The sequence below is a fragment of the Eptesicus fuscus genome, chromosome 23 (genome assembly GCF_027574615.1).
Source record: "Eptesicus fuscus isolate TK198812 chromosome 23, DD_ASM_mEF_20220401, whole genome shotgun sequence".
Lineage (NCBI taxonomy): Eukaryota > Metazoa > Chordata > Mammalia > Chiroptera > Vespertilionidae > Eptesicus > Eptesicus fuscus.
Window position 1 is genome coordinate 1,579,268 of NC_072495.1, and position 15,450 is coordinate 1,594,717.

General features: G+C 64.3%; 1 protein-coding gene across 1 annotated transcript in view; it reads right to left on the reverse strand.

The window, feature by feature from the left end:
* Nucleotides 1–15,450, reverse strand: part of SORL1 (sortilin related receptor 1) — a 159,467-nt gene that overhangs the window by 116,477 nt on the left and 27,540 nt on the right. The window contains exons 4-5 of the mRNA XM_054712585.1: nt 3,900–4,061; nt 2,367–2,434 (exon numbers count right to left, since the gene is read on the reverse strand). Coding sequence (XP_054568560.1) covers nt 2,367–2,434; nt 3,900–4,061 — 230 coding nt within the window. The remainder of the gene's footprint in view (nt 1–2,366; nt 2,435–3,899; nt 4,062–15,450) is intronic.

Sequence of the window (15,450 nt, forward strand, 5' to 3'; positions counted from 1 at the left end):
GGGCCGCGCGGGGAGCCCGCAGGGGACAGCAGCGGGAACCAGCAGAGCAGCTGCCATGGCGATGGGACCTGCGGACAGGCCTCCTGGAGGAGGGGAGGTCTGAGCCGCCTGGGATGATCGGGGAGCCGGCCGTCCGCCTCCCTTTAGGAAGAGCGCTCAGGGCAGAGAAAGTAAGTGCCACGCGCGTGTGGTGGGCGCGTGCCCTGGCATCTGCCCCGAGGGAAGCGAGGATGGCACGAGGGTTCGAAGCAGAGGAACAGGACGGACCTGGCTCTGTGCGGAGCATTGGCTGCGGAGGGGCCGCAGGGCAGCAGGCGGCAGCAGCGGTGGCCGTGGCCGCGGAGCGAGCAGGGAGCAGGGAATCCCGGCCACACGCTGAAGGGGGAGCCCTGGGGACTCCTGGTCGGCGGGATGGGAAGTAGGAAAGAAACTTGGACTCAATGAGGACACAAAGGTTTTGGGCTGAGCAACTCGACACTGAACTGGGGAGGACCACGGCTGGGTCGGGTCTTGAGGGGAAGATCACGAGTGTATTGGAGAGATACCAAGCTTGCTGTGTATGAACAGGTCCGTGCCCCTGGGACTCCGTCCTACGTGCCCGCCTGCACACCTGTCAAGAGTATATACCACGTGCCCAGCCAGCGTGGCTCAGCGGCTGAGGCCAACCTATGAACCAGGGGGCTGCCGTTCAAGTCTCGGTCCGGGCATGAGCCCAGGTTGCGGGCTCAATCACTGGAGGTGGGAGGGGGGTCATGCAGGAGGCAGCCAATCAATGGTTCTCTCTCATCATTGCTATTTCTCTCTCTCTCTCCCTCGCCCTTCCTCTCTGAGATCAATAAATATACATATATATATATATACATCTATCTATCTTTTACCCAATGACCCTGTAACAGAAAAAGACCAAAAGCAACGACGACTGGAAACAAATGTACTTCAAAAGCCTGTCGATGTCACCTTCCTTCTCAGCGACCCACAAAGGCTCCCATCGCTTCAGAATCCGTCCAAATTCCTCTCCAAATTCCTCTCCAACTCTACTCCACACACAGCCCCAAAATAGCTCAGCGTTTTGCACCCCAGCACCGCGTCATCTCGCCTCCGCTCTGGCCATTCTGTTCCTGCACCCCACAATGCCCCCCCCACCTGCTGCCTGCGACCGGTTCTGTCCACGAGCGCCCATCCGCAAAGAACAGGCCCCTCCTCCCCCGCGATCTCTGAGCTTCATGTGTGTCAGGTGCAAACATGGTCTCCCGCCCTGGCCAGGCGCTCAGTGTTAGAGCGTCTTCCCTATCTGCCAAGGAGGCGGGTTCGAGCCAGGTCAGGGCACATACAAGAATCAACCCATCAAGGCGTAAAAAAGTGGGACAACAAATGGATGTTTCTCTCCGTCTCTCTAAAATCAATCGATAATTTTTTAAAGATTTTTAAAAAATCTTTCCTTACCTCCTAAACTGCAATCTCCTTAACAAGTTTATCCATAAATTAGTCACCCTCAAGCATATTCGGCATGTTTTACAATCAGCGGACATTCAAACACTGCTATGAACGAACAAATGAATTGGTCTCATGTAGAGAAAACTCCGCCCTTCTGAGGCGATGCCCTAAAAGTGAGCGTCTTCAGAAACCTTCCCTCCGCCGAGAGCGCTAAGAGCCCCACGCTCCCTGGGGGACTGAGGGCGCAGGAGCCCGAAGCCTCGAGAGCCTCCACTCCTCGCCCACCGCCGGCCACACTCCGTCTGGAGAGGGCACCGCCGGCCACACTCCGTCCGGAGAGGGCACCGCCGGCCACACTCCCTCTGGAGAGGGCACCGCCGGCCACACTCCCTCTGGAGAGGGCACCGCCGGCCACACTCCCTCTGGAGAGGGCACCGCCGGCCACACTCCGTCTGGAGAGGGCACCGCCGGCCACACTCCCTCTGGAGAGGGCACCGCCGGCCACACCCCGTCTGGAGAGGGCACCGCCGGCCACACTCCCTCTGGAGAGGGCACCGCCGGCCACACTCCCTCTGGAGAGGGCACCGCCGGCCACACTCCCTCTGGAGAGGGCACCGCCGGCCACACTCCCTTCTGGAGAGGGCACCGCCGGCCACACTCCGTCTGGAGAGGGCACCGCCGGCCACACTCCCTCTGGAGAGGGCACCGCCGGCCACACTCCGTCTGGAGAGGGCACCGCCGGCCACACTCCCTCTGGAGAGGGCACCGCCGGCCACACTCCCTCTGGAGAGGGCACCGCCGGCCACACTCCCTCTGGAGAGGGCACCGCCGGCCACAGGCTCCACGTGTCAGGGAGGGAGGTGTGCCCCGCGCGGGAGCTGAACTGGGGAAGGAGAGGATGGCGTTCAAAGTGCTTAGCTGACGGGACTCACCAAGAGAAGGACTTCACATGCTCCTGAATCAGGATCCAGGTCTGGCCAAAATCGTCCGACTTCCACAGCTGCAAGACCAAGGGGACAGAGTGGCTGTGAGGCGCGAAGGGGCATGACCGGAGCGGCTCTGCCAAACCCACCGAAGCCCACCGGAGAGGCTGGCTGCTGTGGGGACAGCGCCGGGCCCCCAAGGCTGGCCCCAGGCCCCCACGGCCAGCGCGTCGCTCCGGGGCCAGCCTGAAGGGGGCCCACCGCACCTCTGTTTCCTCCGTCGTTACCAAGGTCTCCACAGAAACCGGAAGGAAAGGACTGGGACCTGCCTTCCATCTGTGCTGATCAGAAGCCCTATTTCCTCAAGACCAGCCCTCGGTAACGGTAAAAACCAGAGGACTAAGCTTGGCGCTTCTCGCCTGGGAAAGAGTCCTTAAAACTATACAACGAGCCCCAGCCGGTGTGGCTCAGTACACAAGCATCAGCCTGCGGACCGAGGGGTCCCGGGTTCGATTCCAGTCAAGGGCATGTGCCTCAGTTGCAGGCTCCTCCCCGGCCCAAGCCCACGTGCAGGAGGCAACCAATCGATGTGTTTCTCTCACATCGATGTTCCTCTCTGTCTCTCCCTCTCTCTTCTGCTCTCTAAAACCAACGAAAAAACATCCTCAGGTGGGGATTAAAATACATAAATTCATTAACTAATTAATTAAAAAAACAAAACAAAACTGCACAACGGCCACAGCAGTGAAGGCGATGGAAAGGATGCTGGCCAAGTGCAGGATCAGAAAGGACTGAGCACCGCTGAACACACGGGGAGGGTGCGGCTCTGAGCGAGCAGCCTGCCCACCCGCGGGCTCCTCTGGCCTGGCAGCCACGCGGTGAGAAGCAGGAGGCAGAGAGCAACACCCGCCCACGGTGAACTGAGCCCGCCCACGCCGAGGCCCCTGCGCACCCGAAGCTAACAGATCCCGTTCTGGCTAAACCACGGCAAAGAAGAAGAACTGTTCCAAGCTTGTTCTGCGCCACGCCATTCAAAACTTCTCCTAGATCCAGTCCCCGGGATCGGCTGGGCTCGCGGGCTACGCCAGACCACGCGTCACAGCTCGGCCAGCTTCAGCCTCGAAATGTGTGCTGCTCCGCTCGTTCCCCCTCGCCCCCCCCCCCCCCCCGCAAGCCGGCTTACAGAGGGAAGCGCCACAGTTACGTCACGTGCAGAGGCACCCGCACACCAGAAGAGAATACGAATGTGTGCGGTAGATCCAGGTACGCGGCGGGCAGCGGCAGTGTGTAAGGCGGGGGGCGGGGGGGCACAACAGAAACGCGGCAGGCGGGCCAGCACAGCTCTCTGAGGCGGACAAAGGCTCCAGCCCACCCGAGAAGGGCGTCGCACTCGGGAACCAGGGAGAGCACCACAGCTACCGAGGCTGAGCTTGAGGGCGAAGGAGGGAAGGGCCGAGGGAGGGCACGCAGTCCACAGGCCAGGCAGGAGGGGGACCTGGCGGAGCCCCCCTCCACCCCCCCGCCAGTTCCGGACACTCTCACCTGCTTGTTGGGGTGAGACCGGTCGAAGCCCAGGAGGAGGTCGGAGGCCTTGCTGTGCAGGAGGAGGTCGGCTGCCCGGAACGGGATGGAAAAGCCTCGGATGGTGTTGCAGAAGTCGAACGTGATCCAGAGGTACTGGGCGTACGCGTCTGCGAAGATGTACTGCAGAGGAAGGAGGCAGCTAGAGCGGCCGGCAGCCGCCCACACCCTCCCGCAGGGAGCGCCCGGCACACGGCCTACCGCCCCAGCGCAGTGCCCAGGCCTGCAGGGCTCACCCCCCTCCCGCTCGCACCCTCTCCCGCACTGGGGGAGGCAGGTGCACGCCCAGAATGCCTCAGCAAAGGCACGGGTGCGGGGCGGGCGGGCGAGCCAGACAGAGCTTGCATTTAACCAGAGAATGGCCCTCTGTGGGAAGTGGGCCGCTGTGGGCCCTCCAGCAGGGCCAGCTTTGGATGGGAGCGGTCACTGCGTCCCCAGGGCAAACAGGACGTGGGGAGGAGGTAGAGGATGTGAGAACCAAGAACTGTGGGCGTGGCCAGCATCATGGAGGAAACTCCCGAGGTGCCCACCTCAAGGAGACAGGGGGAGGGGGAGGCAACTGGAAAAGGCCTCAGCCCGTTCTTTTAAATGGCCCAATGGGAGAGAGCGGACCTAGGCGACCTAGGAGGGAACAGGTGACCCCCTGGAGCTCAGCCAATGAGGAGCCGGAGGAGGGACTCACAGCCTCCAGATAACAGCCTGTGATCACTGCTCCTGGCCTGTCCCCACTCCCGCTCTTGCAAGAACGTATTAAAGGTCTCGTTTTCGCCACACTTCTGTCTCCAAGTCCGTTATTTTAACTCGGACAGGTGAGCATTTCTCTCATAGTCAAGCCTAGTTTTTTTCAGATGACACAGCCATTCTCTCTCTGGTGAACCACTCGGCCACAATCGAAAGATGTACGGAGAGCCAAGACAGGAAGTCCTGCCCTCTGACTGGCAGCACACAGCTGGGACTTGTCTCTGGCACGCCTTCCAGGAAAGCCACACCCTCGGGGAAACCAGCTCCAGCCTCTGCCCACCATGCCAGGCGAGGGAGCGCTAACACCTGCGGGCATGGGTGCACAGGCCTGGGAGACACGGCAGGAAGGAGCTCCATGGAGCCGGGCCGCACCTCCGGCTCCCGCACAGCCGAGTGACGCTCTGAGCGAGAGAAGGACTGCAGCCTAGGCAGCTTCGAGGGGAAGGAGTGAGGCGACGGTTTGACAAACGTGCACCTGAGTATTCACCAGGGACCAGACACGGGGTGCCACGGCGAAAACACAGGCCCTTCTGTGGGTGGCCCGGGATCTACGTGGGGGGGGGGCACGCAGGCCCACGCTGACTCTAAGTCAGGGGAGGTGAGACTGAGGACGTGGTGCATCCTAGGAGAGCGGAGGTTACGATCGGTTACCGTCTGCAAGACCAGAAATGACGCCGTGTAAGAGTTGGGCCTTGAAGGGCAGGCAAGGCTGTCAGAGAGAACATTCCAAGTCCCAGGCAGAGAGGAGAGGAGAACAACATAGCGTGGGTTTGACAGCAGTTCGTGCGAGCCTGGACTAACGGTTAGAAAATAAAAAATACGGCTGCGTATACTCCATTGTGGAGATGGACCACAGTTTTTACCCCTCGTCTGCTGAGGGGCACCTGGGCTGTTCCCAAATCTCAGCCGTGGTGAACTGTGCCTCTACGAACACGGCGCACATGTCCTTTCTGACTGGCGTTTCTGGTTTCTTGGGATATGTTCCTAGAAGTGGGATCACTGGGTCCAATGGGAGTTCCATTTTTAGATTTTTGAGGAAACGCCATACTGTTCTCCACAGTGGCTGCACCAGTGGCATATGTAATACTTTCAACACTAAAGAATCCCATCCAATAAAGAGGGAATGTGCTCATTGCCCATCACACCCTCACAAATATGGCGGCGCCCACAGCCACAAGATGGCAGCGCCCAGTCCCCTCAGCCCCCCGGCCACCCAGGGCCAGCCTGAGGCGCAGGCAATCCTCGGATGGCGGCTGCCCAGCCGCCCAGGGCCGCCCGAGGCTCAGGTAACCAGGGCCGCCCGAGGCTTGTGCTGCCAGCAGTGGCAGCAGCAGAGGTGTGATGGGGTGTCACCTTCCCCTGATCGCCGGGTCACCTCCTGCCCCTGAGGGCTCCTGGACTGTGAGAGGGGGCAGGCCGGGCTGAGGGACCCCCTCCAGTGCATGAATTTTCATGCACCGGCCTCTAGTTTAAAATTAAAAAAATAAGTAAAAAGAAGGCTGAAAACTCACACGGCAGCAGGCGGGACCCACAGGGGCTGGATGGCACCCTGCTCCCAGGAGCACAAGGGGCTCAGGGGACACTGTGAACCCGAAACTAGAGCAGGGAACCAGTCACTGAAGCCCTAGAAACCACAACCCCACGGAGTCAGTGCTAACCGGTCCCTACATGCTTCCAGCTGGTGCAGAGCCCGGCTCAGAGGCCTCTGAGCACCACGCCGGCCCCCTCCCCACGCCGGCCCCCTCCCCACGCCGGCCCCCTCCCCACGCCACGCCCCCTCCCCACGCCGCGCCCCCTCCCCACGCCGGCCCCCCTCCCCACGCCGCGCCCCCCTCCCCACGCCGGCCCCCTCCCCACGCCGGCCCCCTCCCCACGCCCCCACGCCGGCCCCCTCCCCACGCCGGCCCCCCTCCCCACGCCGGCCCCCTCCCCACGCCGGCCCCCCTCCCCACGCCGGCCCCCTCCCCACGCCGGCCCCCTCCCCACGCCGGCCTCCTCCCCACGCCCCCACGCCGGCCCCCCTCCCCACGCCGGCCCCCCTCCCCACGCCGGCCCCCTCCCCACGCCGGCCCCCCTCCCCACGCCGGCCCCCTCCCCACGCCGGCCCCCTCCCCACGCCGGCCTCCTCCCCACGCCCCCACGCCGGCCCCCTCCCCACGCCGGCCCCCCTCCCCACACCACGCCCCCTCCCCACGCCGGCCCTCCTCCCCACGCCGGCCCCCTCCCCACGCCACGCCCCCTCCCCACGCCGGCCCCCCTCCCCACGCCGGCCTCCTCCCCACGCCGGCCTCCTCCCCACGCCGGCCTCCTCCCCACGCCGGCCTCCTCCCCACGCCGGCCCCCCTCCCCACGCCGGCCCCCTCCCCACGCCGGCCCCCCTCCCCACGCCGGCCTCCTCCCCACGCCGGCCTCCTCCCCACGCCGGCCTCCTCCCCACGCCGGCCTCCTCCCCACGCCGGCCTCCTCCCCACGCCGTTCCCATACGTTCCTGCTCCTGTCCCTGTGCACCCTCTCCCCAGGCTGGCCTCAGCTGCTGGCTTGCAGGAAGGTGTTCCTCATGGCCCTCCCTGTGCCTCCTCCAGCATAAACTCCAGCCCCGCAGAAGCCAGGGAAGCTCCCTCTCGAGGCCGGCAAAGCTCTGAGAGGAAGCGCTGCGCTAAGCACACACCGGATCGGAACCACCGGATCGGAACCACCGGAGGACCCTATGAGCACCGTCATCAGGTTCTGCAGAAAAGCGCTCCTTAGAAATAACGCCGCCCATCCTCCCGCTCCGGAACCATCGTGGAGACTGGGGAGGGGTCCGAGGCTCCAAGTTTCTCCCACGCTTCCTGCGGTTCCTGTTTTAGAGCCGGCGAACCTGCACCCGGTCACAGAGCTGCCGTGGGCGCGAGCCTCTGCTCTGCCAGGCACCGCGCTGGGCTCTGCAGGCCTCGCTCAGCGGGGCACCGAGCACGCCCAGCTACTCGGTCTCCAGCGGTGATTCTGTCGCCTCTGTATAACGAGGTCACTGAAGCTTCGAGAAGTCAGCCCCAAGGGGACCCAGGAGTGGGCGCGTTCACCTCTCTTAACAGTCCACCCGCCTCCCCTCTGCTTCCGCCGAAAGGGCAGCACCTCCTGAACGCGATGCACAGTCTCAGGTCGGATTATGGGACTCAGGTACGTGCCTTCCTCGTAACCCCTCCTTTTTCTGGAAACGCGTCTTACCTCCACTCCCATCACCAGCCCTCACCACCTCTGACCCCAACTCACGTTGCTGGCTCTTCTGTCCTGGTCCACGCTCCACCCTCTCTCAGCCTCGGCCGACACCTCGGCTAATCCTTCCCCACAGCTTCACCGCTGCCTCCCCGACTTTCCAATACACCGCCTACCCCGACTTCTCACGGGAGCCTCGCGCCAAACCCTGTCTCCTCAGCATCTCCACTCTGCCGTGCCAGGTATGTCACCATGAAAATGGAATTCTCCGACACCGCCCCCAAAGCCCAATTCTCGCTCCGTGTCCTGGATTCTAGTCGCACGACACCTTCTCCCAGCGCAGCTCACAAGCAGAGCGGAGGGTGAACGCCTCTGCCTGCTTCAGCCCACGCCCCCACCAGCACTGACCCTGCTCTGTCTGCCGTTAACGCAGCGGTCACAGCCCGCGTCTGTCTCTCAGCTCCCAGTGCGGCCCACGGCCCACGGCCCGGCTGGAGGCAGCGTGGGGCATTCGCCTCGGGCCTCCTGAGACCAGGGGATGAGCAGCACGGAGAGGGGGTGTTCGGGCTGAGAACCAGCAGCTTGGTGCTGCATTCCCACACGTGTCGACTCCTCCGTCTTCCCCTCCAGCCTCCTGCAGGTTTCCAGGGCCCACGTTTCCCTGAGAACCTATTCCCAGTGACGTCCCTCCTCAAAGACTCCCCCAGCGCCCCACAGTCCTTTTCCTTTTTTAAAATATTTTTATTGGTTTCAGAGAGGAAGGGAGAGAGAGAGAGAAACATCAATGATGAGAGAGAATGACTGATTGGCTGCCTCCTACACGCCCACTACTGGGGATTGAGCCCGCAATCTGGGCGCGTGCCCTTGGCTGGAATGGAACCCGGGACCCTTCAGTCCACAGGAGGATGCTCTATCCACTGAGCCACACCAGCTAGAGCTCCCTACAGTCTTCAAGGCAAAAAGCAAGCTCTCCATTTTCAGACAGGAGCCTGGGGTACCTTCCCCAGGCACCTCACTGCGCCCCTCCACCCCAGCAGCACCCCCTGCGGCCTGCAGGCCACGCTGCACTCTGGAGTCCGCCCTCGCCTCTCCCCCCCCCAGGGCTCCCACCAGCTCGCTCCAGTCGGCCTGCAGCTTCCATTCTAACCTACGTGCCGGCTCTCCTGCGCCCACCCCCGCTCCACCGGCAGGGCCCACGCGTCACTCAGCGCGGCTTCCGAGCTGTGAGCAGCCCCATCCTCCACGTCTGTGGGAGGAAGCACCGCCGTCTGCACCGCCGTCTGCTCTGCATGGCAGCGCCGGTTCTTCCCGGCTCAGGCCTCCTGCACCCACACCCGCAGTCCTGCCAGCTGACCTCTCCGCAGGGGCAGGTCCCGGCCTCAGTCACCCAGTGCCCAGCCCTGCCTACACCCGCCAGCTCAGGCCTCGCCTCTGAATCCACAAACACCTCTGGGAAGACAGCAAGGAAAGCAACAGAACTACCTCCTCGTGGGCTGAGGAGCCGCCCTCCCGCGGGAGCAATGACAGGAGGAAACAAGACGAAGGCGCACACCTCCGGGAGGCAGGGGCCGGGGACGGCCTTGGCCGCTCACCCAGGACCACTGCTTGGCCGAGGCCCTGAGGCCTGACTGTGCGCTCAGGGTGTGTTTAGACCCGGCCCGACTGTGCTCTGAGGCCGGGAACCTGCAGGCACCGGGGCTGCACCTGGCAACGCAGACAGAGGAGGAGGAAGTAGGACTGTAGGCACCGCAAAGAACAGACTCCAGCCCACCTGCCCACGCCCACCTGCCCACGCCCACCTGCCCACGCCCACCTGCCCACGCCCACCTGCCCACAGCTCACCTGCCCACAGCTCACCTGCCCACAGCTCACCTGCCACAGCTCACCTGCAACAGCTCACCTGCCCACACCCACCTGCCCACACCCACCTGCCCACAGCTCACCTGCCCACAGCTCACCTGCCCACACCCACCTGCCCACCCACCTGCCCACAGCTCACCTGCCCACAGCTCACCTGCTCACACCCACCTGCCCACACCCACCTGCCCACAGCTCACCAGCCCACAGCTCACCTGCCCACAGCTCACCTGCCCACACCCACCTGCCCACAGCTCACCTGCCCACAGCTCACCAGCCCACAGCTCACCTGCCCACAGCTCACCTGCCCACACCCACCTGCCCACAGCTCACCTGCCCAAGCTCACCTGCCCACACCCACCTGCCCACAGCTCACCTGCCCACAGCTCACCTGCCCACAGCTCACCTGCCCACACCCACCTGCCCACAGCTCACCTGCCACAGCTCACCTGCCCACAGCTCACCTGCCCACACCCACCTGCCCACACCCACCTGCCCACAGCTCACCTGCCACAGCTCACCTGCCACAGCTCACCTGCCACAGCTCACCTGCCCACGCCCACCTGCCCACAGCTCACCTGCCCACAGCTCACCTGCTCACACCCACCTGCCCACAGCTCACCTGCCACAGCTCACCTGCCACAGCTCACTTGCCCGCACCCACCTGCCCACAGCTCACCTGCCCACAGCTCACCTGCTCACACCCACCTGCCCACAGCTCACCTGCCCACAGCTCACCTGCCACAGCTCACCTGCTCACACCCACCTGCCCACAGCTCACCTGCTCACACCCACCTGCCCACAGCTCACCTGCCACAGCTCACCTGCCACAGCTCACTTGCCCACACCCACCTGCCCAGAGCTCACCTGCCCACACCCACCTGCCCACAGCTCACCTGCCCACAGCTCACCTGCTCACACCCACCTGCCAACAGCTCACCTGCCACAGCTCACCTGCCACAGCTCACCTGCTCACACCCACCTGCCCACAGCTCACCTGCCCACAGCTCACTTGCCCACACCCACCTGCCCACAGCTCACCTGCCCACAGCTCACCTGCCCACAGCTCACCTGCTCACACCCACCTGCCCACAGCTCACCTGCCACAGCTCACCTGCCACAGCTCACCTGCTCACACCCACCTGCCCACAGCTCACCTGCCACAGCTCACCTGCTCACACCCACCTGCCCATAGCTCACCTGCCCACAGCTCACCTGCCACAGCTCACCTGCCACAGCTCACTTGCCCACACCCACCTGCCCACAGCTCACCTGCCCACAGCTCACCTGCCCACAGCTCACCTGCTCACACCCACCTGCCCACAGCTCACCTGCCACAGCTCACCTGCCACAGCTCACCTGCTCACACCCCACCTGCTCACACCCACCTGCCCACAGCTCACCTGCCCACAGCTCACCTGCTCACACCCACCTGCCCACAGCTCACCTGCCCACAGCTCACCTGCTCACACCCACCTGCCCACAGCTCACCTGCCACAGCTCACCTGCCACAGCTCACCTGCTCACACCCCACCTGCTCACACCCACCTGCCCACAGCTCACCTGCCCACAGCTCACCTGCTCACACCCACCTGCCCACAGCTCACCTGCCCACGCCCACCTGCCCACAGCTCACCTGCCACAGCTCACCTGCCACAGCTCACTTGCCCACACCCACCTGCCCACAGCTCACCTGCCCACAGCTCACCTGCTCACACCCACCTGCCAACAGCTCACCTGCCACAGCTCACCTGCCACAGCTCACCTGCTCACACCCACCTGCCCACAGCTCACCTGCCCACAGCTCACCTGCTCACACCCACCTGCCCACAGCTCACCTGCCACAGCTCACCTGCCACAGCTCACCTGCTCACACCCACCTGCCCACAGCTCACCTGCCCACAGCTCACCTGCTCACACCCACCTGCCCACAGCTCACCTGCCCACGCCCACCTGCCCACAGCTCACCTGCCCACAGCTCACCTGCCCACAGCTCACCTGCCCACAGCTCACCTGCTCACACCCACCTGCCCACAGCTCACCTGCCCACGCCCACCTGCCCACAGCTCACTTGCCCACAGCTCACCTGCCCACAGCTCACCTGCTCACACCCACCTGCCCACAGCTCACCTGCCCACGCCCACCTGCCCACAGCTCACCCGCCCACAGCTCACCTGCAACAGCTCACCTGCCCACACCCACCTGCCCACACCCACCTGCCCACAGCTCACCTGCCACAGCTCACCTGCCACAGCTCACCCGCCCACAGCTCACCCGCCCACAGCTCACCCGCCCACAGCTCACCCGCCCCACAGCCACTCCTCACCGCACGGCCGCTCCTCACCGCCCGGCCGCTCCTCACCGCCCGGCCGCTCCTCACCCGCCCGGCCGCTCCTCACCGCCCGGCCGCTCCTCACCGCCCGGCCGCTCCTCACCGCACGGCCGCTCCTCACCGCACACCCGCTCCTCACCGCACACCCGCTCCTCACCGCACACCCGCTCCTCACCGCACACCCGCTCCTCACCGCACACCCGCTCCTCACCGCACACCCGCTCCTCACCGCACACCCGCTCCTCACCGCACACCCGCTCCTCACCGCACACCCGCTCCTCACCGCACACCCGCTCCTCACCGCACACCCGCTCCTCACTGCACACCCGCTCCTCACCGTACGGCCGCTCCTCACCGTACGGCCACTCCTCACCACACAGCCTCGCCCACATGCCACACAGCCGCACCCTCACCACACAGCCATGCCCACATACCACACAGCCGCACCCTCACCACACAGCCACACTCATCTGCCACACAGCCATGCCCTCACCACACAGCCACGTCCTCACCACACAGCCACGTCCTCACGCCCACACGGCCTGTCACCTGACAGAGCTGGCCCCAAACCAGGACCTGCTTTCCACTCCAGGCACACCCCCTCACACCTCTCCTCCGCCCTTTGTGACACTCACTTTGCAGAGCAGATGCTGACGGTCATTTCAACCATTTCGGAGCCTACTCTGTGACAGCCTCCTGACCGGCCACACACGTGCGCTGTGGACAGCACACGCCAGTCTTCTGGGATGTGTCTGGGAGCAAACTGCCTTCCAAGACACAGGAGCAAAAGTAACAAAACTAACCCCCAAAGGAGAGTCGTCCTTTCCTTCCTGAGAAGTCTAGGAGGGCACCAGCCTCCCTGGGGAACTGGGAGCCGGGAGAGAGCCGCAGCCTGCCCCAGCCCAGGCCTCTGTCCCTAGTTCGCCAAGAAGGCGGCCCCTTCTCACTCCCAGCAGCTCCCAGCCCGTCCAGCTCCACCTGAGAAATCTCGGCACGCCCTGCACCCAGCGCCCTGCACCCAGCGCCCTGCACCCAGCGCCGCGCGCCCTGCACCCAGCGCCGCGCGCCCTGCACCCAGCGCCCTGCACCCAGCGCCACGCGCCCTGCACCCAGAGCTGTACGCATGCTGCTCCCTCACCCGCAGCACCTCATACCCTGCACCTCCATGCCCAGCGTCGTGGCCCCTGCCTTGCTCCTTCTCCAGACTTAATGCTCAAAAAGGCCCTCACCTCTCCCTGCACTAAACCTCCCCGCAAACCCATGACATCATCCCGCCTGACTTCTGGCCACCCCGACCTGTGGCTCAGCAGCCGCTCGCCACAGCCCACGCCAAGAAGGGTGGAAGACGCACCTGCCCCGGACACCTGTGCCCTGTGGCGGGAAGTGAGGAGGGACAGGTGAGCTGAAAGGAAGGCTCTAGAGTGACGGAGAGATGGTGTCAGGGCCACAGCATGAGCCAGTGTTAGGTCTGGGACAACGTGTAAGAACAGCACAACAGGTCCAATCTGGCACGCTGCGTCATCCAGTGCCATTCCATTCTGGGGAGGCAGGGGGCACACAGATCGACCCCCCGGGAGAAGGACACCGAGGTCAGCTGCACCCTGGGCAGGGCGCCAACTCACAAGAGGTGCTGTGAGTCCCAGTCACCTGCCTGGCATTGTCCTGTCACCTGCAGGTAGGTAAGGGGAGGGGTGTCCTGTCACCTGCAGGGAGGTAAGGGGAGGGGTGTCCTGTCACCTGCAGGTAGGTAAGGGGGGAGGGGTGTCCTGTCACCTGCAGGGAGGTAAGAGGAGGGGTGTCCTGTCACCTGCAGGTAGGTAAGGGGGAGGGGTGTGCTGTCACCTGCAGGGAGGTAAGGGGGAGGGGTGTGCTGTCACCTGCAGGGAGGTAAGGGGGGAGGGGTGTCCTGTCACCTGCAGGTAGGTAAGAGGAGGGGTGTCCTGTCACCTGCAGGTAGGTAAGGGGGGAGGGGTGTCCTGTCACCTGCAGGGAGGTAAGAGGAGGGGTGTGCTGTCACCTGCAGGTAGGTAAGGGGGAGGGGTGTCCTGTCACCTGCAGGGAGGTAAGGGGGAGGGGTGTGCTGTCACCTGCAGGGAGGTAAGGGGGAGGGGTGTGCTGTCACCTGCAGGGAGGTAAGGGGGAGGGGTGTGCTGTCACCTGCAGGGAGGTAAGGGGGGAGGGGTGTCCTGTCACCTGCAGGGAGGTAAGGGGGGAGGGGTGTCCTGTCACCTGCAGGGAGGTAAGAGGAGGGGTGTCCTGTCACCTGCAGGTAGGTAAGGGGAGGGGTGTCCTGTCACCTGCAGGGAGGTAAGGGGGGAGGGGTGTCCTGTCACCTGCAGGGAGGTAAGGGGAGGGGTGTCCTGTCACCTGCAGGGAGGTAAGGGGAGGGGTGTCCTGTCACCTGCAGGTAGGTAAGGGGGAGGGGTGTCCTGTCACCTGCAGGTAGGTAAGGGGAGGGGTGTCCTGTCACCTGCAGGTAGGTAAGGGGAGGGGTGTCCTGTCACCTGCAGGGAGGTAAGGGGAGGGGTGTCCTGTCACCTGCAGGGAGGTAAGAGGAGGGGTGTCCTGTCACCTGCAGGTAGGTAAGGGGGAGGGGTGTCCTGTCACCTGCAGGTAGGTAAGGGGGGAGGGGTGTCCTGTCACCTGCAGGTAGGTAAGGGGGGAGGGGTGTCCTGTCACCTGCAGGTAGGTAAGGGGGGAGGGGTGTCCTGTCACCTGCAGGGAGGTAAGGGGGAGGGGTGTCCTGTCACCTGCAGGTAGGTAAGGGGGGAGGGGTGTCCTGTCACCTGCAGGTAGGTAAGAGGAGGGGTGTCCTGTCATCTGCAGGGAGGTAAGGGGGAGGGGTGTCCTGTCACCTGCAGGGAGGTAAGGGGGAGGGGTGTCCTGTTACCTGCAGGTAGGTAAGGGGGAGGGGTGTCCTGTCACCTGCAGGTAGGTAAGGGGGGTGTCCTGTCACCTGCAGGGAGGTAAGGGGGGTGTCCTGTCACCTGCAGGGAGGTAAGGGGGGAGGGGTGTCCTGTCACCTGCAGGTAGGTAAGGGGGGTGTCCTGTCACCTGCAGGGAGGTAAGGGGGGAGGGGTGTGCTGTCACCTGCAGGGAGGTAAGGGGGGAGGGGTGTCCTGTCACCTGCAGGGAGGTAAGGGGGGAGGGGTGTCCTGTCACCTGCAGGGAGGTAAGGGGGGTGTCCTGTCACCTGCAGGGAGGTAAGGGGGGAGGGGTGTCCTGTCACCTGCAGGGAGGTAAGGGGGGAGGGGTGTCCTGTCACCTGCAGGGAGGTAAGGGGGGAGGGGTGTCCTGTCACCTGCAGGGAGGTAAGGGGGAGGGGTGTGCTGTCACCTGCAGGTAGGTAAGGGGGAGGGGTGTGCTGTCACCTGCAGAGAGGTAAGG